This window comes from Leopardus geoffroyi, chromosome D4, assembly GCF_018350155.1.
Source record: "Leopardus geoffroyi isolate Oge1 chromosome D4, O.geoffroyi_Oge1_pat1.0, whole genome shotgun sequence".
Taxonomy (NCBI): domain Eukaryota; kingdom Metazoa; phylum Chordata; class Mammalia; order Carnivora; family Felidae; genus Leopardus; species Leopardus geoffroyi.
In genome coordinates this window covers 94,240,731-94,266,160 of record NC_059342.1, presented here as the reverse complement: position 1 = coordinate 94,266,160, position 25,430 = coordinate 94,240,731, and the positions used below count along the sequence as shown (strand labels likewise).

At 55.6% G+C, this 25,430-nt stretch overlaps 1 protein-coding gene across 19 annotated transcripts in view; it reads right to left on the bottom strand.

The window, feature by feature from the left end:
• CACNA1B (calcium voltage-gated channel subunit alpha1 B) overlaps nt 1-24,905 on the bottom strand; it is a 193,118-nt gene extending 168,213 nt beyond the window's left edge. For all 19 annotated transcript variants that reach the window (XM_045470209.1, XM_045470208.1, XM_045470226.1 and 16 more), the window contains exons 1-3: nt 24,444-24,905; nt 23,306-23,411; nt 19,616-19,755 (exon numbers count right to left, since the gene is read on the bottom strand). In XM_045470209.1, the coding sequence (XP_045326165.1) occupies nt 19,616-19,755; nt 23,306-23,411; nt 24,444-24,724 (527 nt within the window). In that variant the 5' untranslated portion in view covers nt 24,725-24,905. The remainder of the gene's footprint in view (nt 1-19,615; nt 19,756-23,305; nt 23,412-24,443) is intronic.
• Between the last annotated feature and the right edge of the window lie 525 nt (nt 24,906-25,430).

The window sequence follows — 25,430 nt, the reverse complement described above, 5'->3', positions numbered from 1 at the left end:
TTTTAACCAGTCCACTCTGGGAGTCTGTCCCATGGAAAGAATGCAAAATTAAGAAGCCACAGGTACAGACAGGCATCACAGCATTATGACTAATAACCCCAGATAAAACATCTCAGTGTTCAGCAACAGAAAAATACAATACAACACACACACGGCCGTGAACGGGGCACTGGGTGGTCATTCCTTTGGCGACAGCACAGAACAACGTAGCGTGTTTGTGATACAACGGAACAGAGGACTGACGCACGTGCAAGAACTTGAAAACATGCTAAGTGAGAGACGCCAGACACAGAGGGCCTCACGGTGCGCGACTGCGTTTGTGTGAATGTCCAGACCAGACAAACCCTTGGACAGAAACAGGATGAGAGGCTGCCAGGGGCTGGGAGGGGTGGGGGGGGGGGGACAGTGAGTGCTGACGGGTAGGTTTCTTTGGGAGGACGGCAGAAATGTACTAAAACCCAGTTGTGGCAATGGGTGTACAATACTATGACCACACTCATTCAAATGCCACTGAATTATGTGCTGTAAAAAGTTAACGTTGTGGCATGTGAATTTTACCTCAATATGCTGCTATACAAAAAGAAAAAGGCAAAATACAAGTTTTTGTGTAAATTATGATTACAGCTACATAACATACGCAGGGATTTGGGTCCCAGAGCACACAGAACCCCCGCTTCTGTCACCCAACTCCCAGGCCCAGGCCACCCTTGCACAGGGGGTGTGGACATATGGACACATCAACACAGCACAGACACAGGGACACAGGACGCAGGCCATACGGACACACAGACACCTGGCACAGACACACCAGCCAGTCCCCTGTAGAGACGCACTTTCACTGGCACCCAAGATGCAGGCGGCCCTCCTAGCTTCACGGTGCTACAAGAGGGGTGGGACCTCGCAGCTGCTGCCTTGGCCTGTGTCCCCTTACCCTAATCCAGGAATTCACCCCCTGCCCTGGGACACGGGGGTCCCAGCTGAGGTCGCCCTGCCTTTCAACAGCTGTCTGTGCAGTAGTCTCCGGGCTCACATCACAGCCAGAGCCAGTGTCCGAGGCCTTACCCCACCCAGCCACACCCCACAAGACCACCCATGTCTGAAAATGCCAAGAGGCGGCAGAAGTGACCAGGAAGCCTCAATTGCTATATGTCTGAGAGAAGTGGCTGGAGAGAGAAACCACCAATTGCCCCCAACCCTAATCCCAATCTGAACCCAAACCCACATCTTGGTGGTCACCCCTGGCCTGTCCCTGCTCCCCTCTCCTTGCTTCCTGCTGCCCCTCTACGGGACAAAGCCGTGCCCCAGCCCCTCAGAGGGTCCATGCTGAGCCTGGGGAAGACCACAGACCTAGTGTGGTCCAACACTCCCCAAGCTCATCAGCCCATGTTCTGGAACTCTTTGGGGACAGCCATCACAACCACAAGGAGGCCAGTGATGATAGCCTGGAGGGGCCCTGCCCTACTGGGAGCATGCAAATCTCACCGGATCTCCACAATTGTCCCTGGGGAGGGTGATGGTTGTCTTGCTGTTTTATGATGGTAAAGGACATCCTCTGCCCATCCCCAGGCCAAGAGCTCTACCTGAGACCCATTCCATCAAGTCCAGCAAAAATAGCAGAGACAGGGTGACCACATATCTTCAGCTGCCCAGGACAGCCTCAGTCTGTGCCGTGGACCCAGCACAATTGCTACAGGCAAGGCTTTGACTCTCAAAAACACCTCAGTTTAGACAACAAATCAGTAAGGGTCTGGAGCCCAGGGGCCCACCCATCCCCTCAGAGATGCCGTGACCCCAGCAATGGTGGTTCTGGCTCCAGGCTGGTTGAGCTGAGCAAAGCCCCCATTCCAGCCAGGGCCTGAGGCAGGAAGCATTTCCGAGGCACCACTCAGCCCCTTCTAGGGAGGTCAGGCCCTGCTGGGGCCAGGGAGCTGGGGATGCCCTCGCCACCCTGACATGAGCACCCGGGGCCCGGGAGGGCTTGGCTGGAGCAAACTGAGCCCTGGACCACCAGGGCCAGGACCCTGGGTCAAGAGGCCAGGATTCGAGACTGAGCCTGCATTTTCCTGGCTGCTGGACTTAGGGAAGACGCCGCGTGTGGGAGCATCCACTCCCCATCTTCGACATAGAGATAACATTGCGAGGGCCCCATAGGCCGAGGTGAGGTTGCCAGGAGACAACGCTCGTTAGATGTGCCTGGCAGTATCAGGACCCACCAGCAGCAGAAGCGCCAGCACCAGCATCCTTAGAACCATCACTGTTGTCATCATGAGGGGGTGGGGAGGCAAGGTGGCTCCGTGGGAGGCCAGTAGCTCCACCCAGGAGAGGCATCCACACCTGCATGCCCGTGTCTCAGCTCACACTGGCAGGCTGGGGGTCTCTGGGCTAGGACCCACTGGCTAGGCCACGCGGGTCAGGCCTACAGCCCCTAACCCCAGCCCAGGGAGACACAGGAGCTGAGCTGGCAGACACGTGGTAGGGCCATCTCCAGGAACAGCTCTTTCACTGACTTTCCAGGTGTTGGTTCTTGCCCGGGAGGCTGCTGACAGTTGCCATGGAGACAGCCTGTGGGTCTCGGCCAAAGACGCCTCAGCATCCTCTCGGCTTCCCAACCCACCCCCAACCCGGGGCTGAGCAGGCCCATCTCCCCTGCACTAGAGGCCCTGAGCCTGCCCCAAACCCAGGCAGCCACAGGCAGGGTTGAAGAAGGGCCGGCCTGGCATGTGGGAGCCCTCACCCTGGAGAACGCTCCTGGCACCAGACGGCACTCCCATGTCACTCACACAAAAACACCATGGACTGTCTGTGCCAGGGACTCAGAGATCAACACCACTGCCCACTCCTTGTAGAGGAAGAAACGGGTTCAGAGAGCACATCCAAGTGTCCAGGCTCACAGCCCAGGAAGGGGTGGGGCTAGGACCTCATGCCCCACACAGTGACACACACTGACACATGCTGAGGTCAGCCTTACATGCAAGAAGTGTCACAGTCCCTGCCCAAAGCACAGAAGCCACAAGTGGTCATTCTCCCCCAACCTTTTCTCATAAATGAGGCTACCGGACAAGTGGGGACCCTGCAGAGTGGACAGCAAGGACTGCAGGCCCCAAGCCCCTCCAGGGTACAGTGAGTGCCCCTTGCAGGGATGTCCTATACGGTCCCTCATTCTGACCTCCCTGACCCTCACCACCCCCCGACCTGCACTGGCAGAAGGTGGCCCCTCAGGTGGACATCAAGTCCTTGAGCTGTCCAGCTCACAAGAGGCCTATGACTTTACTGAAGTGCAGCAAAGCCCTGATCAGTGAAGTCCTCGTGACCTGGGACAGTCACAGCAGCCATGGATACCCCAGGAGGAGATGCCTCCAAGTCACCACCAGCAGTGACCCTTACAGATCTGGAACAGAGACACAGCTAAAACAGGTTTAAATAAGATCCAGTTTCAGAAAATGATAAGGAAAAGTCCAGGTTAGGGGCGCCTGGGTGGCTCAGTCGGTTGGGCGTCTGACTTCGGCTCAGGTCATGATCTCACGGTCCGTGAGTTCGAGCCCTGCGTCGGGCTCTGTGCCGATATCTCGGAGCCCGGATAGCCTGCTTCGGATTCTGTGTCTCCCTGTCTCTCTGCCCCTCCCCTGCTCATGCTCTGTCTCTCTCTGTCTCAAAAATAAATAAAACATTTAAAAAAAAAAAAAGAAAAGAAAAGTCCAGGTTTCATTCAAAACTCATTCAACAAAAAACTAGGAAGATACCAAACTGAATTTAAAAAGACAATCAGCAGACGCCAACACTGAGATAAAAGAGACGTCAGAGTTCTCTGACGAAGATATTGAAGCAGTTAAGATAAACATGCTTCCACAAACAATTACAAACATGTTTGAAACGAACAAAAAAGAAAGTATCAACAAAATAAAAGATATAAAAATGTTATAACTGAAAATTAAATAACCAATATGAAAAGCTAAAGAGGATGGGCTCAACACCAAAATAGAGGAAACAGAGGAAGGAAGAAGAAAGAGGAGGAAAAGGAGGAGGGGGGGAGTCTCAAGGATCTATGCAACTGTAATATTAATATATCATATTCCTGGAAGGACAGGGAAAGGTAGGGCTGAAAAAGCATTAAAAATATAATGGCTGGGGGCGCCTGGGTGGCGCAGTCGGTTAAGCGTCCGACTTCAGCCAGGTCACGATCTCGCGGTCCGTGAGTTCGAGCCCCGCGTCGGGCTCTGGGCTGATGGCTCGGAGCCTGGAGCCTGTTTCCGATTCTGTGTCTCCCTCTGTCTCTGCCCCTCCCCCGTTCATGCTCTGTCTCTCTCTGTCCCAAAAATAAATAAACGTTGAAAAAAAATTTTTTAAAAAAATATATATATATAATGGCTGAAAACAACCCAAATTTGGTAGGAGGCTTAAACCTACAGATTCAAGAAACTGTATGAATTCCAAACAAGATAAGTGCAATGATGTCAACAGCAAGACATATCACAAACTTCTGAAAGCTAAAAAGAAATTAAGACAATTAGAAGTTTGAAAGTGGAATGAATTAGGTGATAATGGGATTGTTTTGTGAGGTATGATAATATTGTTGCAGTCTTGTCAGCCAGTGTCCTTATTCATGGAATATTAGAGATGAAGCTTCATACTACCTACATCTTTTAAATGACTTCGTGAAATATATAATACAGGAAGAATAAAGATTGCAAAATTAATGTTTGCTGAATCTAGGTAGGCTGTGTACATTGTCCATGGTACTATATGACTACTCTCTGAGAACTTTCACAATAAAAGTATATATAATCTTCAAAGTAGCCAGAGAAACACAATACCTTACCTATCAGGGAAAACAATTTAAAGGACAAGATTTCTCATCATGAATCATGACAGAAGGAAGTGACACAGTATTTTTAGGTACTGAAGAAAAATAAGAGTCAACCTAGACACCAATACCCAACAAAAATAGTTCTCAGGAATGAAGAAAGCAGGACACTGTCAGATGAAGAAATACTAAGAGAATTTGTCACCAACAGATCTAGCCTAAAAGAATGACTATAAAAAGTTCTCTAGACAGAAAGGACATGATGGAAAAAAAAAGGAATCACCAACCACCGTGAAGGAAGAACAATAGAGAGAATTAAAATATGGATAAGTACAATTTCTTTCTCAGAGTTTTCTAAACCACATTTGATGATTGAATCAAAAGTTACAGCACATCCTGATGCAGTTCATGCAGAGAAAACATTTAAAATAATTATATTATAAATGGGGGAGAGTAATGGAATGTAAGGTGTATAAGATTTCTATACTTGACTTGAACAGGTAAAAATGACACCAACAGACTCAGATAAGTGATGTACATATAATGCAATACTTGGAGCAACCATTCCCTTTACAAGAGCTACACTCAGCATACACAGGTAAGTTAAAATCGAGTTCTAAAATACGTCCAAGTAACCCATGAGAAGGCAAGGGAAAAAAATCAGGGAAATAAGAGATCAAACAGAAACAAAAAATATAAAAATAGGCTTAAGTCCTAACACATCAATAATTACACCACATGGAATTGGTCTAAACCAAATAAAAGAATTGGTACCACGAATAAATAAACATAACCCAACAATATGGTGTTTATAAGAAAGTCACTTCACATATAATGATATAGACAAGTCAAAAGTAAAAAGATAGAAAAAGATATATTGTGCAGATATTAATCAAAGAAAAGCTAGAATGACCATAGTAAATCAGATAAAATAGACTTCAGAGCAAATAAACTACCAGAGACACAGATGGCCACAGAAGAAAACAATCTCTCAAGAAGGCATAGCAACCCTATATGCGTGTGCACTCAACAACAGAGCTGCAAAATACGTGATGCAACACCCTACCTACCAGTTAGGCCGGAAAGAGAAGCAGACACAGCAGAGTTATTGTCAGAGCCCTCGGCGCACTCTCAACAGTGGAGAGAACAAGTAGGCAGAAAGGCAGCAAGGACACACGAGAACTCAGTAGCACCTTCCACAAACAGGATCGGACCCGCATTTGCAGTGCAGCTGTGTGGCTCTGCACACCCACAGCAACACACCCATTCTTCTCAAGAGCCCAGGGAACAAACCTAGTGTTTGGCTTTGACAAACACTGATACACTGAAAATAATCAAGATAGTAGAGTATGTTCTCTGACCATAGTGGAACCAAACTAGAACTCAGTAACTGGAAGATACTGGAAAATCTCCAAACATTTGGAAACTGAACAGCACATTGTTAAACAATCCACAGGTCAAAGGAGTCTAAAGGATAACTTAAAAACACATGGAAAGGAATTAAATTGAAAAGACAGCATATTAAAATGTGTGGGTACAACTAAAGCAGCACTGAGAGGCAAATTCATAACACGACATGCACACTTAGAAAAGAAAAAATGGGGGCGTGTGCCTGGGTGGCTCAGTCGGCTGGGTGTCCAACTTAGGCTCAGGTCATGATCTTGTGGTTTGTGAGTTTGAGCCACACGTCAGGCTCTGTACTGACAGCTCAGAGCCTGGAGCCTGCTTCGGACTCTGTGTCTTCCTCTCTCTTTGCCCCTCCCCCACTTGTGCTCTGTCTCTCAAAAATAAATAAATGTAAAAAAAAAAGAAGAAGAAGAAATGGTCTCACATCACTATGCTAGGTGCTCACCACAAGAACTAAGAAAAAGAAACCCAAAGCAACAGAATGCAGGAAACAAGTGCAGAAATAAATGAAACTGAAAACGAGAGAGAAAAAGAATAAAAACAACGAAACTAACTGCCGTTTCTCTGAAAAGATCATAAAATCGACAATTTCTAGCGAGACCAACTAAGGAGAGAGAGAGAGGAGACACGAATCACCAGTGTCAGGGAAGAGGCACAGCGCCACCACAGATCCCGAGACGTCAGGAGGGAAACGGACAGCACCATCAGCAGCTCCACACACAGCAATCTGACAATTCAGACGAAACGAACCACTTCCTTAAAAAAACACAAACAACTCCAACTCATCCAATATGAAATAGATGACTCAAATATCTCTGTAACTATAAGGAAACTGAATCCATAATTTTAAAACTCCCAAAAAATAAATCTCCAGGCCCAAATGGATTCACTGCAGAATTCTACCAAAAATTTAAAGAAGAATTCACACCATTTGTCACACAATGGTTTCCAGAAAACAGGGTGGCAAGAGAAACAGTTCAAAATTCATTTTATGAAGCTTGGATTATCCTGATATTAAAACCAGACAAAGACAGTACCAAAAAACAAAACAACTACAGACCAATAACCCTCATGAATGCACATGCAAAAATCCTTAACAAAATACTAGCAAATAGAATTCAGCAGTATATGAAAAAGAAACACACCATGACCATGTTTATTCCGGGGAAGTGAGGCTGGTTCAATACTCGCTGTAATCCACCATATTAAAAGGCTTACAAAGAAAGAGTCATGTGATCATGCCAATGCAGACAGAGCATTCAATGAAATGTGACACTGATTCATGACAAAAATTCTCAAGAAAATGGGAACAGTGGGGAGCTGCCTCACCCTAATAACGAGGACCTACAGGACCCACACCCCGCTGAACGTGTTTCCCCCCTACAGTGGGAAAAAGACCAAGCCTTCCACTCTCACCACTCCTACTCAGTATGGTCCCAGTTGCCGCATCAACGCAGTAAAGCAAGAAAAGGAAAGAGACAGCACACTGCTTGGAATGAAAGAAATAAAACTGTCCCTATTTGCAAATGACGTACTTGCATTGGAAATTCCAAAAAATCTCAAAAAAAAAAAAAATCTCGGGGCGCCTGGGTGACTCAGTCAGTTGAGCATCTGACTTCAGCTCAGGTCACGATCTCACAGTTCATGAGTTCAAGCCCCGCATCAGGCTCTGTGCTGACAGCTCAGAGCCTGGGGCCTGCTTCGGATTCCGTGCCTCCCTCTCTCTCTGCCCCTCCCCTGCTCACGCTCTGTCTCTCTCTCTCTCAAAAATGAATAAACATTAAAAAAATTATTGAAAAAAAATCTCCAAGAATTAGTGAGTTCAGCAAGGTTGCAGGATTAAAGACAAACATATAAAAATCTATTCTCTTTCTAGATACTAGCAATGGACATGCAGAAACTAGAATTTAAAATGCAATATGACTGCATTTATACTCAAGCAAAAATACAAGAGAACTCAGACGCTAATGTAATGAAACATGTGCAGGACTTGAACCCTGACCGCTACAAAATGTGGAGTAAAGACGTCGAAGGAGATCCACACAGATGGAGAGACGCACCATGCTCAGCAACCGGGAGTCTGTTCTCTGCAAACTGACACACACAATTCCTATCAAGATCTGTGTATATATTGACAAGATTATTCCAAAATCTATATGACAGGAAAGAAGCTAGAATAGTTAAAACAATTGGGAAAAAAAGAAGAAAGCAATGGGCATGAGTCTATATGATTTCAAGACTTTTGAGGCCACAGTCATCATGACAGTGCAGGCTTGGTCGGGGGTTGGACACGCAAGCCAGTGGGACAAAAGAGGGAACCCCAGAAAAACCCCACTCAAGTATGCCCAACTGGCTTTTGACAGAAGTCCAAAATAACTAATAGAGGAAATATAGCCTTTTCGACAAATGGTATTAAGACAACTGGAAATCCACAGGTGAAAGGGAAAAAGAGAACCCCAATCTAACCCTCACAGCCGATATAAAGGTTAACCCAAAATGGGTCATGGACTTACAAGTAATATGCAAACTATAAAACTTCTAGGAAAAAAAAAAAAACATAAGAGAAAACCTTAAGGACTGAGGGCTGGTGAAGAGTTCTCAGAGATAAAACCAAAGGTCCCATCCATACACAGAAAAACTTGTAAACTGGACTTCATTAACATTTAAACTTTTTGCTCTGAAAAAGTCCCTTCTATAAGAACAAAAAAATACGCTACATATTGGAAGAAAATATTTGCAAGCCACATATCTGACGAAGAACTAGCATCAAATAATTCAATTAGAACATGGGCAGAATATATGAAGAGACATTTCACCAAAATGGATACGCAGATGGCAAACGAGCACAGCGAAAGCTGTCCAACATCACTGGCCACGGGGGAAATGCAAATCAAAACTACACATCTATCAGAACGGGTAAAACAAAACGTAGTGATAACACCAAATGCTGGTGAGGATGCAGAGAAACTCGATCATTCACACATTGCTGGTGGGAACGTAAAATTTGTAAAATAACACAGCCTCTGGGTAACAGTTGGGTAGTTGTGCTCTTGGGCGTTCATCCCAGAGAAAAGCAAACTTATGTTCACACAAAAACCTGTATAAGAATGCGCATAGCAACTTGTTCATATTATTTCAAAATCTGGAAACAACCCAGTGTCTGTGAGCAGGTGAGTGGTTAGACAGACTCAGGAAAGCCACAAGACAACACCACACAGCAATGAAAAGGAAGAAACCAGATCTTCTGAGTTGGCCTCAGGGGGACAGCCAGTCCCTAAAGGTGTGATTCCATTTTTATAATGTTCTTAAAAACTCAAACTTATGAAAGTGGAGGGCGGATTAGTGATTGCCACGGGCTGGAGGCCACTGGGGGACACAGCTGTGAGGGCACAAATGTCTGGCTGTGACTTTGTGCCCCATTTCATGGGATGTGACCCATTCACCATTCTCTCTGCATATTGAGAATCTACACTTAGCTCAAATAGTTAATTCTTTTTATTTCTGAGAGAGAGTGGGGAGGGGCAGAGAGAGGGGGAGGGGGGGGGGAGAGAGAGAGAGAGAGAGAGAGAGAGAGAGAGAGAGAGAGAGAGAGAATCTCAAGCAGGCCTCACACCCAGCGCAGAGCCCCACACAGGGCTCGATCTCACGACCCTGGGATCAGGACCTGAGCCAAAATCGGACGCTCAAGCAACTGAGCCCTCCATGCGCTCCAAAGTATTTCATTTTTTAAGTGGAGGTGGTAATAATGGCATCTGGCTCAAGACGGCTGCAGGATTATCATATCAGAACAGCAGCCAGCACACAGGAAACCTCATAAAACAGTCAGCTTTCAGTTTTTATTTACCTCTTCACATTTCAGGAGCTGGACCTGCCTCCTTCCCTTTGTCCAGCAGCTCCGAGGACAGATTTGGAGGCCTTTGTGCCCAGGCCCACACCCACACCGCCTGTGTTCCAGGCATGTGGGCCCAGAAAAGCACAGGGAGGAAACGCAGCGTCCGGGAGGGACTTTACCCTCAAGGAGCAGACCAGAGGGTGAGGCCGGGGCCGGAGGGCAGCTGGGGCAGGCTGGGCCTCGGGTCTCTGCATCTGCCCGGCGTTGCAGGGTTTGCCTCTGGCTGTGCCTCAGTGGAGACACAGAGCCCGGTACCTATCAGGTGATGGGAAGGAGGATGGTCTGACTTCCTGCCCATCCCAGAGGCCGTCCCCGCCCCCACCACTGCATTCTCAGCACGAGCGCCTGACCCAGCAGGTGTGGACAGAGCAGGGAGGCGACGCTGAGGGCTCTTCAGGGGCCCCTGCCCTTACAGGAGGCTGCAGCACCCAGGGAACACCTCCACCTTCTGCAGTCCCAGCGGTGTCCACCCCCACCGCCCGCCCAGTCCAGGATGGGTCAGCCATCCCAAGCGCTCTCTGGCCCTGCAGCTGCTGGGGCTTTGTGAGGCACAGACAGATGCCCGCGAAGGATGAGAAAGGGCCCACTGTCAGAAGAAGGGCAGGAGGAGGGAGGAGTTGAGCCACATACACCAGCCACAGGGACGGGGGCCTGGGATCAGCCACAACACTACCCTGTGTCCACGGGGGTCAAGTGGGTTCCTGCTCTCCCAGCTGGGTTCCAACCCCACGGTATTTGGTGAACACGTTAGCAACAGGGCACAGCGGTGATGGGAACAGACAGAAGCTTGTCCAGACAAGCCTGGGGTCTGAGCACAGCCTGTTATGGACGGAACTGTGTCCTCCTCCAAATTCCCGTGTTGAAACCCTAACCCCTAATGTGACTGTATTTGGAGATAATAAGTTTAAACAGGATCATACAGGTGGGCCCTAACTAGACAAGACTGTCTTAGAAGAGGGAGGGACACCGGAGACCTCTCTGTGCGCAGACAAGAGACCACGTGAGAACAGGCGAGAGGTCAGCTGTCCACAAGCCGGGAAGAGAGCTTTCACCAAAACCCACTCTGTCGGCAACTGATCTCAGACCTCCGGTCACCAATAAACGTCTGTTGCTTCAGCCACCCCTTGTACGGCCTTCCGTTACGGCAGCCCAAGCTCACACACAGCCCTTCAAGGGAACACATGTGCGAGACGGACTCATCACGGAGCGCCAGAGGGGGAGCCTTTTGGGGCAAGAGAAGGGCAAAGAGGCCAGAAGGTGGAGGACAGTGTGGGAGTTGGAGAGAAGCCACAAACGGCCCCATCCAACAAGAAGTACAAAGGCCCCACACCTCCCAGCCAGGACAGAGGTCCCAGGGGACCAGAGGCACAGGCTCTTGTTTTGTGGGGAGAGGGTGCCACTGGCTGGTGTGGTGGGGGCTCCTAGAGTGGCCTCCCCAGGAAGGAGACTGAGACACAGAACTGGGGAAAGAGGGTACAGTGAGGGGCGCAGGATGGCATTGGCAGGGGTGAATGGCAGGACGCCCAGGGGCCTTGTCACACTTGACCTCTTGAGAACCTCAGAGTTCTAGGTCCGTCTGACTGCACGTCAGGTTTGGGGATGGCCCAGAGGGTGTGAGCTGCAGGCAGGGGGAGGGAGGCACAGGGTCACGAAGAGCCCCGCCTTGCACATGCCAGCGGCTCCCCTACTTGGACAGCCCAAGAAGGGACCAGGAGCCAAGGTGGTGGGGGGCCTCCATCCTGTACCTGCTCGGCCATCCCCTGCTTCAGTCCTGAGACCAGCTTTGTAACACATGAAGACATTAGCAGCCATTCTCACCTCAGCATGAATGTGCAGCTCTGAGCCCACCAGTGTGAGAGAGAGGGTGGCAGGGCAGCTGCCTGGGGCTGGGCAGGGACAGAGATTCCAAGCTGGCAGCTCCACCCACGCAGGGCAGGTGCGTGCACCATCCACACGCACAGTCTCGCGCCCTCACAGCGCACCAGCCACAGGAGAGGGGAGCAGTTGCCCTCAGCTGCCCCCATGGAGACACGGCAGGCCTGGGACCCTGTGGGTCTGGGGGAGCAGAGTACTGACTGAGGCGTGAGCCTGGAGACGCGGTCACAGACCAGCCTAGGTAGGCCGGTCCCTTAAGTGTTGGCAACTAACTTCCAGCCCATTTCAGAACTCTGGTCATGCCTCTTCAGCCCACCAGCCCCACATCCAAGAGGGGGAGCAGCCTTTGATTCTCACAGCCCAGTCCCCCACCCACCCCTGGCCACTCAGGGCACCCAGGCAGACCACAGGGCCCAAGAATGGACACATCCCAGCCCCCACCTGGCTACGTCCCCTCCCTTCCCGGAAGCCTTCCAGCATCCCATCCCCCTCCCACTAGCCAAAACTGAATTCACGTCTCCAGGCTGTACCACCTACCTCCCCACCATCCCTCCCTGAAGAATTTCGTGAGCCTTGGCTGGCAGGTCCCCTGAGTCAGGCTTCCAAGGCTTCAAGGCCCACTCAGAATGAAACCCGAAGGAGTCACTGGCCAACCTCCCCAGTCTCTCCTGCTCAGATGCCGGCTGCCCAGAAAGTGCTTGGCCATATCTGGGCCCGGGGCTGCTTCTCTGTGCTCTCGGCTCCACGGCAGCAAGTTTGCAGAGACTGAGCCAGCGTTCCCTCAGGGCTGCTGCGCTAGGTGGCATGGGAAAGGTACCCCCAAGTCGTGCAGAGCCCCTCAAGCATCTGCACATTGACTTGAGGTTCCACTCCACACGAGAATGCCTAGCTTGAGACAACTTTCAGGACACCCTAGCGCCAGAGCCTGAATCCCAGGGTCGGCTGCCCACAGCACAGCTCAGCTCCAGGAGGCTGGGAAGTCCGGATGCCCTGCCCTACCCAGGATCACCAGGCCCCTGGGGCTGGAGACGAGAGGGCTCTTCCTCAGCCCTCGGACACAAGGAGGGAGGGTTGGGGGGTCTGCAGGCCATGCCGAGGAGGGGCCTGTCTCTTTATGCTCTCCGAGCTCCAGCCCAGGAGAGTATAAAGAACCCTGAAACAGAGGAAGAAGGGGGAGGGGGAATAGGATAGAGGAGACACCAAGAGACAGCAAGCAGAGTAAGCGAGCTGGTCCTCTATAAATACCCAGCCCGGAGGCGTGTGCTACTGAGGGAGGCCGGGATTCCACCCTACCCACCTCCTTCAAGTTATATAATCCACCACGGGGCTCTAGGCCTGTACTCAGGGCCCAGCAGACCCAGGAGGAGGCCACTATCAGGAGGGAGGCACCTGGGGGCTGGGCACAGGGCACCCCCACCCCATCCGCCCCCAGCCCACTCTGGGAGTGGACTTCTCAATGACACCACAGCACCAGGAGGGCCTGCAGACCCCTGGCCAGACCTGTTCCGAGTCATCAATCATGCCCCATGGATGCTACCTGGAAGGACTGAAACTTCATACCCCAAATAATGGTCCTGAGAACCTCCCTCTGCTGCTCCCGGGGCTACTTGTTAGAACTCAGCCCCCCACCCCTTGGTCCCAGCTAAATGCTGAGGAGGCCATGTCCAGCCTCAAGTCAGGACCAGGACAGAAAGTCCAGCAAACCCCTGACCTGACCAGACCCAACACCAACCCAGCAAACCTCTGACCTGACCAGCCATACAGACACCCCTCCCGCCCAGCAAACCCCCAATCTGACCTGGCATAGAGACCCCCACCCCCACCCGGCAAGCCCTTAATCTGACCAGGCAAACAGACCCCCCGCAGCAAACCCCTGATCTGACCAATAGAGACCCAATCAGTGGCATCACAGTCATAGATAGGATGGAGGGAGACCCTATATGGAGCCTATGGCACCTATACGGTGGCCGAACACGACTGTTCCAGTGCTCACAGCTCAGACGCACACCGGGTGCAGCCCACGTCCAAATCCAGTGTTGCTAGGCACTCGGACATGGTGGCTTTTGTCATCTCAAACTTAGACACAGGGTCACCTCATATTCGGGTATGAAATCACTTGTCAGCCACAGTGAGGCCCAGCCCCCTGGTCTCCACACTCGGACACACGGTCACTGCTCACCTCGGCCCATACCTACTGGACCCGCCTCGTCCAGGGCAGACGTCCTCTGGGCTTGGCCTCCCCAGAGCACTCTCCTGCACCATCACCCCCTCTCTCAGCCGGGCCTCCACGGCGCCAGGAGGCCGGCCTGTCCATGCCCCAGCTGGACAGGAAGCAGCAGGCCTCCTAGTGGTCAAGGGCTGAGCCACGACCAGACTTCCTCCCAGAGCAACGCAGCCCGCTTGCCCTCTCTGCTTCCCACAGGAGGCCCAGTCTGGGGAGAGAGGCCCCTGAGCTCTAATTACATGTCCTGGAAAGAAATCCCAGCTTAATCTGAAGTAAAATGAGAAGCTGTGGTTGGAAACGTCCCCTGGAGGAGCCACCTGCCTGAGCTAGGACACGTGCCTCTGCTCGTGTCCCCCAGGACCAGGAAGGAAAGCACCGGGCTGAGGCCATGACAGGAGCAGGGACTCTCAGGGTTGGGGGACACTGGGCTCTGCCAGCAGGAAGACATGCCCGGGGTCTGAGGGGACCCTGCTCGGGCCCCTGCCCTGACTGCCAGCTGGAATCAATCCCTCAGGGACCAAAGGGTGGGGTGGGGACTTCCAAGAGGGATTGTGAGGGTGGAGGCAGGGACACGGGGACAGCGTCAGGAGGCCAGACACGTGGGGGCAGCTACAGGTGAGCTGGGGGCGTGGCTGCCCCACTAAGGGGGTGCCCGACGGTTTCCTGTGGGCAATCTACCAGACCAGTGTTTCTTCCAGCTGCACCCCAGTCCAAGGCCCCATCATATCCACCTGGGTCACCGTCCCCTTGGTCAGCCCTGCCCCGGGTCCCAGCTCTTGCACTCACAGCCCTCCAGCAGCCCCCACAGCCTGCCACATCTCCACCCTCTGCTCCCCTCCTAGGCTCACCGAGACCCACCTCCCCGCCTGCCTGCTCCCCTGCTTGAGGTGCTTCCCAGGGCCCTTCCCGACCCCCACGAAAGGACAAACGCCACCCTCAACCCACCCTGGCCTTCTGCTCCTTGCTGCGCTTCACTACCCTGCATGGCACGTGTTGTTTGTTCACTATCGCCCCCAGCAGAAGGCAGCCTCCGTGCTCACCACCGTGGCCTCAGCAACTAGAGCATTTGACAAATACCTTCCAAGTGAATGAGGGCATGGACGGCCAGACAGTCACTGAGTAAAGGAGGGAAGGTGAACAGAGAGGGAGGCGAAGGAAGAGGTGAGAGACTGGATGTGGCAGAGGAACCCTTCCTTCCCTCCTTCCTTCCTCCCTCCCTTCCTCCTCCCTCCCTTTCCTCCCTTCCTTCCTTCCTTCCTTCCCTCCTTCCTTCCTTCCCTCCTTCCTTCCTCCCTTCCCTCCCTTCCTCTCTTTCCTCCCTCCTTCCCTTTCCTTCCTTTCTTCCTTCCTTCTCTTCCTCCCTCCCTCCCTTTCTCCCTTCCTTCCTCCCTCCCTCCCTTCCTTCCTTCCCTCCCCCTTTCCCTCCTCTTCCTTCCTTCCTTCCTCCCTCCTTCCCTCCCTTCCTCCCTCCCTCCCTCCCCTCCTCCCTCCCTCCCATCCTTCCTCCCTCCCTTTCTTCCTTCCATTCATTCTCTCTCCTGACTCCCCATCTCTCTGCCCCCACCTCCCTTGCCCTCCCCATCTCATCCCCTGCCCTTGTGCATCAGCCTCTAACCCTTTCCACACCACATCTCAGCTCATGTGCTTGCTTCCCAGTTCACTGGAAACACAACAGTCTGAGGGCTTCTCCACCGCCCTGCTTCCTCACCTGCCAGCCCAAGTGCACTCTCAGCCCCTCCCCCATTTCCTGCTGAGATCAACAGACAGGGACTCCCAGCATTCTGGATTCCACTTTCCCTCATCCATCCAGAACATCTCTCCAGGACACGCTGCCTACATCATCTGCTCATCCTTGCCTCCTGGACTACCACACAGGCTGTAGCCTCTATCCTGCCCCTTCACCTCCCTCCTGCCACTGCCCCACTTCTCTGCCTTGCTTTGCTGCAAAATTCTGAAAAGAAGAGCTGCCCACAGGTGCTCACCATGAACCCCTCCTCCATTCCCTCCTCTTGCTTCTATTTAGGAAGAGCTCTTCCTTCCTGAAACACCATCCACTTTCCTCTTTGGGTTCTCCACCCACCTCACTGGCCAGTCCCAATCTACAAACTCCGGTCCCTGGGCTCAGTCCTGGGCAGCTTCCCCAGGGATCCTAACTATTCTTGGACTCTGAAGACCATCGATACACCTGTGTCCTGCACTGACACCCCCAGCCACCGCCTCCCCAAATATGTAGATGGCTCACCCCTCATGCCCTTCCAAACTCACCGTCTCACTGAGGGCCTCTCTACGCATCCTACGTGGAGCAGCAGCCTCCCAGCCCACACTCCGCACTCCTAACTCCCTTCCGGAGCAGGAAATTGAAGCACGACCTTTCCATTTACGGAGTGACCTTCATGGCATACCTCCCCCCAGGCACTGTGATGTAGCCATGAAGAACACAGGTCAAGACCTGCCCTTGCCAAGCATATATCGAGGGGCAGGAGTGGTGGGGGGCACACTAAACATCACACGTAATGAAGTGTGAATGTTCTAGGAAATCTATGTACACCAAGAAGAAACAGAGGAGGGCTGGGGATACGGTGTCCCCCAGCATGTTGGCCACAGGGCAGGGGATCAGCAGTCTTGTTCACTCCTGTGTCCTCAGCACCTGGCAGAGGCTCAGCAAATTTTCAATAAATGAGCAATTAACCAATGATGATCAGCAGAGAAAGTGTCAGAAGATGGCAGCTCAAGTGGCAGAGGCACGGACGAGGGGCATACGGAGGGCCTGTGGGCAGGACAGCCCCTCAGCACATTCCCGTGGAGCTAGGACTAGGTGCTATGCTCCCTAATGCCAGGGGTAGACCTAGGCTTGGGGATAAGGGGCTTCCCTGAGGCATGGGCGGGGACCCCATTCCACTCAAGTCTCCTCCCATGACCTGCACACCAGCCTCAGAAGCAGAAGGGACCCCAGCAGGCCTCTAGGGACGAGTCGGGCTTCACCAAGCAACGCGGCCTCCCCAGCCAGAGCCCTTCCCCTCCCCACCAGGGGCCTCCAGCCCTCTGAGCCCCAATTAAGTAAACCCTAATTAAAAACAACAAAGTAATGAGAAGTAATGCCCCTCCCATGGCTATCCACAGGGACCTCAGCTCAGGAGGGGCTGGGTTAGAGCACCTCCCTGGCTTCCCCACTGGTTAGCACTCACACCGAAATGACCTGGGACCTCCTTCTACCACATACCCACATGCACACACACCCAGGCTCACAAGCCCCCATGAGCCACAAGCAGGAGCACCTGAGCGGGTTCCCTGCATGACTCTGGGCCCACACGTGAGCCCCTAGGGGACACAGGTCACCGTCCCCACCTGAGACACCTCTGGCAATGATGTGCAGAGAGAGAGGGAGCCTGGAAACTACTAGTGCCAACTCCTGGCCCTCCTCCTACAGATGCAGAGAGCAGAGACTCTGCGACCCAGAACAAGGCCAAAAACAGAAAGAGAAGAAGGAAGAATGAGAGAGAAAAAGCGAAAAGACACAGAAAAACAAAGGCATCAAGAGTGAAAGAAATAGTGACAGAGAAGACAAAGAAGTCAGAGAAGGCCAGAAATGCAGAGACGAGGGCCACGAAAGTAAGGGAAGGAAGAAAAGAGAGACAGAGACACAGAGAAACCAGGGGTGGGGGGTGGGGTGTGAGACGGAGGAGAGAAGTACACGGGAAAGATGAGAGAGTGAAAGAGAGAGAGAGAGAGAGAGATGAAGAAACAGAAACAGAAAGAAGAGATGGACAAAGTAGGGGTCTCCAAGGCCAGGGCCAGGGGCCAGAATTAAGGTCTCAGGACCCTTGGGACCCTCCCACTGGGGCTCTCAGGAAGGTGAGTCCACCCTCCTCTGTCTTGTGACCTCCCCTTGAGAAGTCTCTCCCAGCCCTCACTGAGGGACTGGCTCCCTGGACCTGGAACCAGGACGAGCTTATCAGAAGACCACGGGTCCTGCCAAGGAGTAGATGGGGGTTCCTCTGCCTCCCTGCCTTGTTCCTAGAAACCCACACACTCAGCACCATGGACAGCAGACTGGGAGGCAGGGTCCTGCCACCCAGCGGGCTCCCGGCAGGCCGAGCACAGAGCACTGCCACTTCAGTAACCCATTAATTCAGCAGACACTCTCTGACCTCTCCTGGGGGCCCGCCCCAAGCTAGGCTCTGGGGACACCCTGAAAAATAAGACACCGTTCTTGTCTTCAGGGGCTCACGTCTAGAGGGAGGGAGCGATGTAAACAGCCAGTGATGCTCCCGGACACCCTGCCCAGTGCCCGGTGGACCACGGGGAGCGCCCCGCCTTCTGAGGGCCACGCTCACCACCAGCACCCCCACCAGCATCATCAGTGGGACCGAGAGTCTTGCTTGGTCGCCCAGAGGCTATTTAGCCAAGTTCATGTCTTCTCACACACAGGGAGCCCATGGAGGCTTGAGCCCCAGATCTGGGGCTTCCGTGGTCACCTCCTCCCTCCTCTGCCTTCAGCCGAAACCACCTCTGCACAGGTGATCACCTGCACCAAGGCAAGTTAGGGGTCGCTGGGCAGGGTGGAGGCCTTGGCCACAATCACCCTTCCTTGGGAAGGAGTGTTCTGGGCAACAGTGGGGCCTCCCTCCTCCTCTCTGATTGGGGCTCTGAGCCTCTCTGGGACCACAAGGCCCCAGGGAAGAAGAGACTGCAGTCCCCGGCCTGGGGCGGGGCCTCTGGGGCCTGGGCTATGCAAACAGGTCCTGTGGAGCAAATTCCCTAAGCTCTCACCCACCCCACTCCCAGAGCAGCCTAGCTCCAGCCTTCAGCCCGCTGGCCAGAGAAGCAGGGCAAGGGCCCTACTGTCAGGCAGTCGGAAAGACCGAAAGACCTAGCCTCCAAAGGTGAGGGGCTCAGTGACGACGAGCAGGGTGCCCTGCCCGCACACCCACCCCAGCCCACCCCCAAATCAACTTCGAATCACAAATTGTCAATTACCAGGGTCCATTTGAGGAGGACAGTGGTGGGCAGGACACACTGATTAAGCACCTTCCTGGAGCCAGAAACCGTGGAAACACACAACGTTCACGCGCTCGTCCAAGCACAGCGCCAGAGCTCTGAGAACACACTTCCAGGCAGCTCTTCAGTCAGGAAACTGCCCAGAGCCCTCCCTCTGCCCTGGGAAGCCCCTCCCCCATGGGGACCCAGCCACAGAGCCAGTGGCCCCAAGCCTGTGGTCTGTAAGAGCGCTCCACCTGAGGACAGAACGCTGCACGTAGGTCCTTCAGCAAAGACGGCCGCTCACGGGTAACAGCCCCATCCCACACCATCAGGCATTTCCTCACATGGCCACCAGCACTCACAACAGCTTGGTGTGGACACTGCTGGCTCACCCCTAGCCCCAAGCAAGGGGACACCCCAGGTCCCGGCCACCTACCCTGTGAGAACCACCACGAAGTCCATGACGTTCCAGCCGTTCCGCAAGTAGGAGCCCTTGTGGAAGACGAAGCCCAGAGCTATGATCTTGATCCCCGCCTCAAAGCAGAAGATGCCAATGAAGTAGGGCTCCGTGTCATCCTGCGAAGAGGCAGAGAAAGGGTTGCCACCACCCCCAAGTTGGGCAGGTCGAGGCAGCAGGCAGGGACACTGTCCCAGCTCTGACCCCGCCCCCCCTCCACTCAGCCTCACCACCTACAGGCTTCACAGGAAACGTGGCCCTGCTCCCATAATCAGTGGCACCCCAGCCACAACAGGGCGGTGGGGGGGGGGTGTCCTGGGGTCTCTCACACCTCGAAGCCCTGCAGCAGGAGAAGCAATGTTGACAGCACTTGTGGGCCTTTTCTGCAATCCATCCCACACCCCACACACTAAAGGTATTATCATCCTGACTCTAAAGGAAACGGGCCCAGACATGACGGCTTGTTGGAGACTCACAGCTTGTTGGAAACCAAGCCATAGTCAAACCCAGAGGTGATCGGTGTGATCCTGGGCTCCAATCACTGCAGAAGTTGCCTGGATAATGCCCCAATTCCTGGGGTGCAGCCCAGGACCCACTTATTCATTCAACACACATCTTCTGGATAATAATCATAACACACAAATGTGAATCTTGGTGGGGGCAAATACAGCCCAGACCCCAGGGAGCCTCTGGAGAGTAAGGCAGACAGCGGGGCAGCGAGGAAAGGAATTCCAGGTGGAGGGAACAGTGTGAGCAAAAGAACGTTGTCACCGTATCTTATCACTCAGCCACGAGCATCAACTGGGGCCAGGTCTGTCTGGTGCCGAGCAAGGTGGGAAGCAAGCTGTACAGGGCTCGGGGAGGAGGACGTCACATGGAGACGTGCAGATGGTGTGGTAAGTGACCAGGGGCATCGCTCACTTGGGGACAGTGGCATAGAGAGCCTTGGTGCAGGTGAGCCCCAGGGAACTGGACCACGGGGGTGCACTGGGAAGGTCAGCAGGGGAAACGGCCTGAGTGCAGACCAAGGACACCTGTACGCCAGGGCTGCTGTTATAAAAAAGCAGATGAAGGAGTGGTGGGAAGGGCCTGCCCTTAGGGAGCCAGAGGAGGAACTGCCCTACAGAAAGCGGCTCTGCCCTGCCAGAAAGGGGCCAGGGTTGCAGGGCCTGGGGACTGGCCACTTTGGGGCTGCAGGGGAGGAGAGCGCCAGGCCGGCTCCCTGTGGCTGCTGTCAGTCCCCACTGAGGGCCAGCAGCCCGTGTCTCCCCCCGCCACACACAGGAAGCCTGGTCCTCAAGAGTCCTCCCCATATGACCGGGAATACCCTCAGCCGGGGCCTCTCCGGCTGTGCCTGGCAGGAGCTACCTCCCCCAGGGGCCCCGTCAGCCCTGTGCCCATCACCGCCCAGCTCTCCCATCTTGGTACCCAGATGCTGACTCATGACTGAAATCATCCTCTGAAAGCTTTAGGTCTACTTTAGTTGGAGGGTCCTCTCTCCCCCAAATGAAGGGGCTGTTGACCATCAGCCCCAGGGAAGACACTGGCTCCAACAAACACGTCTTCACAGAGAGCTTCCAGGCAGACGAAAGAGCAGGCCCGAGCTGGGAGATGGGACAGGGCCCACGACAGATCCTTCTCTTCAGGGCGAGCTCGGAAGGGGTGAGGTGGGACTGCAAGCTAGCGGTTCTGGCCAAAGGCCGTTCAGGAGGTTGACGGGTGGCCGAGAAGCAGAACCCCAGAGTCAGAGAGCTGTGAAGGCCCCACCCCACTCCAGGCTGGCAGACAGTGAAGAGGCTGACCCTTTGTCACCCAGCCCCCTACAGGTCCACCAGCATCAGCACAAGCCTCCAGGTCTGAACCCTGAAGCCGCCACAGCCCCTCCTCTCCAGGCCCCAATCCGTGTTCCAGCCTTCTGTCTGTCCTAACGGCCCGAAGACCTGTGTCTACACACAAGACTAGGGTCAGCAAGGGCTCCCCAGGCCTCTAGGCACATTCTGTTTGTTCTCCCAATAGCCCAACCCCCCTCACCGCAAAGCAAATCTTCCCTCATTTGGGAGGCAAGAGCTCAGACTTGCCTGGATGCCCAGCTGGCCCACTCAAGCCTCACCCAGGAGGGACAAGCCTGAGCCCAACTACTGTGCACTGGTCTCCCTGCCCCCTGCCCCCCACCATCTCCTGGCCTGCCTCCCTCTGGCCCTACCCCTGCCAGACTTCCCTGGAGATATGGCCACGCCCTGTGGCCTGGCAGAGGCTCTCTGCTCTCACTTTCACCCTCTGCTCTAGCCCCCAGAACACACACTCAGCACAAGCACACACAACACCAGCGTGCACAAGGGGGCCACAGGAGGCAAGTGACCCTGTCTGGTTCCTGGTGGGGCAAGACTCCCCCACAGGGACCACACCCACTCTTGCCTGGTGGCATGACTGCGCTGTCCTTCACACCCCTCCTCTCCCACAACCAAACCCCCCCGGCCTTCTGAGCGCCTGCAGAAATGACTACTCCAGAAAACCTCCCACCCACTGGCTCCCCACTTCCTTGCCTTCTTTTGGTGCCTTGCAACACTGTGGGCACCCCCAGGTCAGCCTTACTCCGTCTCCCCTTCCCCACCCCTGGGCCTGTGATGGTGGGCAGTGGGGGTTCAGGGCCCACGCTAAGCACCTCCTGTCTATCTCCACTGACGTCATAGACAGAAGCCACAGAGACGATCAATCACTTGCCAGGCTACAAAGAAAGAGGGACTCTCCTCTTGATGCCCAGTAACCCCAGGAGAGACTGCTGGGGCAGCTCTTCAGCCAGGCCCCAGGTTCCCTCTCTAGACCCCTGTACCTGCTCCTTCCTTCTCTCTGTTCTGAGGCTCAGTCTCTCAGGCCTGGGAGCCCACACCAAGCCCAGGCAAAGGGATCAGGGCAGCAGGAAAGACTAGGGGCTAGGGGACAAGCCACACCTTTGAAATGGGACTCGCTCCAAATATCACCCTTCCTCTGCCCCAGCCCCTCCAGAGACCCTGTCCTGGCATCCTGACTCTCATGTGCTCCAACAGGGGACACCACGGGGACCTGTGTGGCTCTTGGCAGGAGTGGGTGAAAACGATTTCGGATGTTTGGGAAGAAAGCCTGGGAAGGAGGGCTTCCCCTGGGTAGGGGTGGCCCCGTGGAGAAGGTATTCCAAGCAGAGCCAGGAAAGACAACTCTGAGGGAGAGGAGGACAGCCCCTAGACCCAGGACCATACCACAGGGCCTACCACAGCCTACCCATCGTGAGGGTGCTCATAGAGCCTGACATTCCTGACCCTGGACCACGATGAATGCCACTCCCCTACCCCAGGTTACACTAAGTTTCTTAGATCAAGGCTTAAGGTTGTAGAACTGGACAACCCTTTTAGGGTGTGGGGTGGCTAGTGGCACAGGGCAAAGTAGCTGTTAGCTAACGTGGCCTCTCTCAGGCCTTCCTTCCCACCGTGGGCTGAGCCGGATATCCCAGTCCCCCAGGCCCTGAGGGAGGTGTTAGCTGCCTGGGTTCTCACCTTTTCCTCCACCAAAAGGAGAGGAGAGCTGCCCAGATGTCCCTGTCCAAGGAAGCTAAGCTCAGCCACAGATCCTAAAGGGTCCTGGAATCGGATGAGCCACCGCCACCCGCAGCCCTGCCCTCGGCCCCGCCGCACTCACCAGCCGCTCAGACATGGGTGTCTTGTCCCCGTCAGGCAGGTGCTGCTCCAGTGCCAGCACAATACAGTTGGCGATGATGGTGGCCAGGATCATGTATTCAAATGGAGTGCGTGGGTTAAGGACTGGCCAGGAGGTGCCAAGGGGGAGGGGAGGCGGGGAAGCCGAGGCCCACAGCGCGCAGCAGTGCAGCAACCACAGCAAGGCCACCTCCAGAGGGCCTGAGAATGACCGGTCAGAAGCCCACCCTTCCCTCTCTGCCCTCATCCTCGGCGGGATGGGGGGGGGGGGGGTGGGGATGGGGGTGGGGGGCGGGGGGGCCGCCTGGAGGCGGAGCCTCTGCAGTCTCGGCAGCCAGCCCCTCGGCACGTCCAGACGGCCGTCAGCACCGCGGACAGCGCCCCAGCCCCGCTCCGCCGGGCGTCCTCGACCCGAGGGGAGGGGACTGCGCGCCCCTAGCGCGAGGCTGAGGAAGGATCCTGCGCAGGCGCACACTCTCACCTACAGATACACGTAGCCACATGTGCCTACACAGGCACTCGAACATACATGTACCGAGTCCCGAACGCACGCACGCGCAACGCCGGGTTCATGCTATGCTATGCCCGCACACACACGCAAGCACCTGCAGCCAGGCACGCGCCCGGGCTCGCGTCCACACGGGTGCTCACACCTACACAGACACGGATTCGCCCTCGTGTGCCCTCCAGGCTGGCCGCGCGCTCTGCACCCAGACCAAGGGAGCGAAGGGACGAGTCCAGGGACAGGGGGCTCCGCCCAGCGTCCGTCCCGCTCCCGCGGCCGCCACCACCACGACCACACGCGCGCGCGCGCGCGCGCGTACATCCTCAAACACACACGCACACGCGGCGCGCGAAGGCCCCCGGAGCCCCGCCCCGCCCCCTCCTCGCCGAGAGACGCGTCCCCATCCGCCTCTCCCCAGGTCGCACCCTCCTCCCGACCCCGGGAAAGATGGCCACTGGGCGCCGCACGCGACCCGCCCCAGCCCCGGCCCCCCCGCCCGGGCCGCCCCGTCCCCGACGAGCCGGAGCGCGGACACCGGACGCCGCGCCCGGCCCCTGTCCCCGCGACCTCGGACGGTCCCCCGGCCCCTGAGCGGCCCGGCCCCCCGGCAGGATATGGCCACTCGGTGATGCGCTTGGCGTATTTGCGGACGACGTTGTCCTCGCTGAAGACGAAGAGCGAGCGGTTGACGGTGAAGCAGTTCTGCTTGACCGGGATGGGGTTGTAGAGCGCCATAGTCCGCGCGCGCTGCGCGATCGACTGCTTGTAGAGGACCCGCTGGCCCGGCTGCAGCCCCCCGGGGCCCGGGCCGCCCGCCCCGCCGGCCCCGCCGCCCCGAGCCCGCTCCCCACCGGCGCCCCCATAGCGGCTGCCCAGCTCGTCCCCGAAGCGGACCATGGCTCCCGGGCGCCGCGCGCATCCCCCGGCCCGGCGGCCCCGGCAGGGAGGGCGCGGGGCGCGCCAGCCAGGCGCTCAGAGCGGAGCAGCCGCGGAGCCGCCGGACCCGCACCGGACCTCGCCCGGCCCAGCCGCCGCCGCCGCCGCCGCCGCCGCCGCCGCCGCACCCGACTCCGCCGCCCGCACCACGCCCTATAAGGGGCCGGTCACGTGGCGGCGCCCGGCCAATCCGCGCTCGCCCCGCCCGCCCGGATGCCACCCGCCCCGCCCCCAGCTGGCCGCCCCCGCCCTGTCCCCCGCGGCCGGTCGGGGCAGCCAGCCTTCTGGGCTGCGCCTCGGCCCCCGGGTCTCCGGGACGAGCCCAGGGCGGGGGCGGGCGCGGGGATCGTGCGCCGAGCGCGCGTGCCGCCTCGCGCGGGGCCGGGCGCTGGCCAGATGCTGAAGCGAGCAGCTGGGGCCGGGGCCCGGGCGGGGCTGGGCGTCCTCGACGGACGGCCGAGCTGAGCGGCCCCAGCGGCCTCCCCCCCCCCCCCACCGCCTTCTCCCCCAGGAGCAGGAGGCGTCAGCAGCCTTGAGCAGCTCCAGCCCAAAGCGCGGAGGGGTCAGGCCCCTGGCTCCCCACGTTTCTTTCCGCACCTCACTCCCCTCGCGGCGGACCACCGGCCTCCTCCAAGAAGATGCTGGCTCCCGGGCCCTCCCCTGCCAC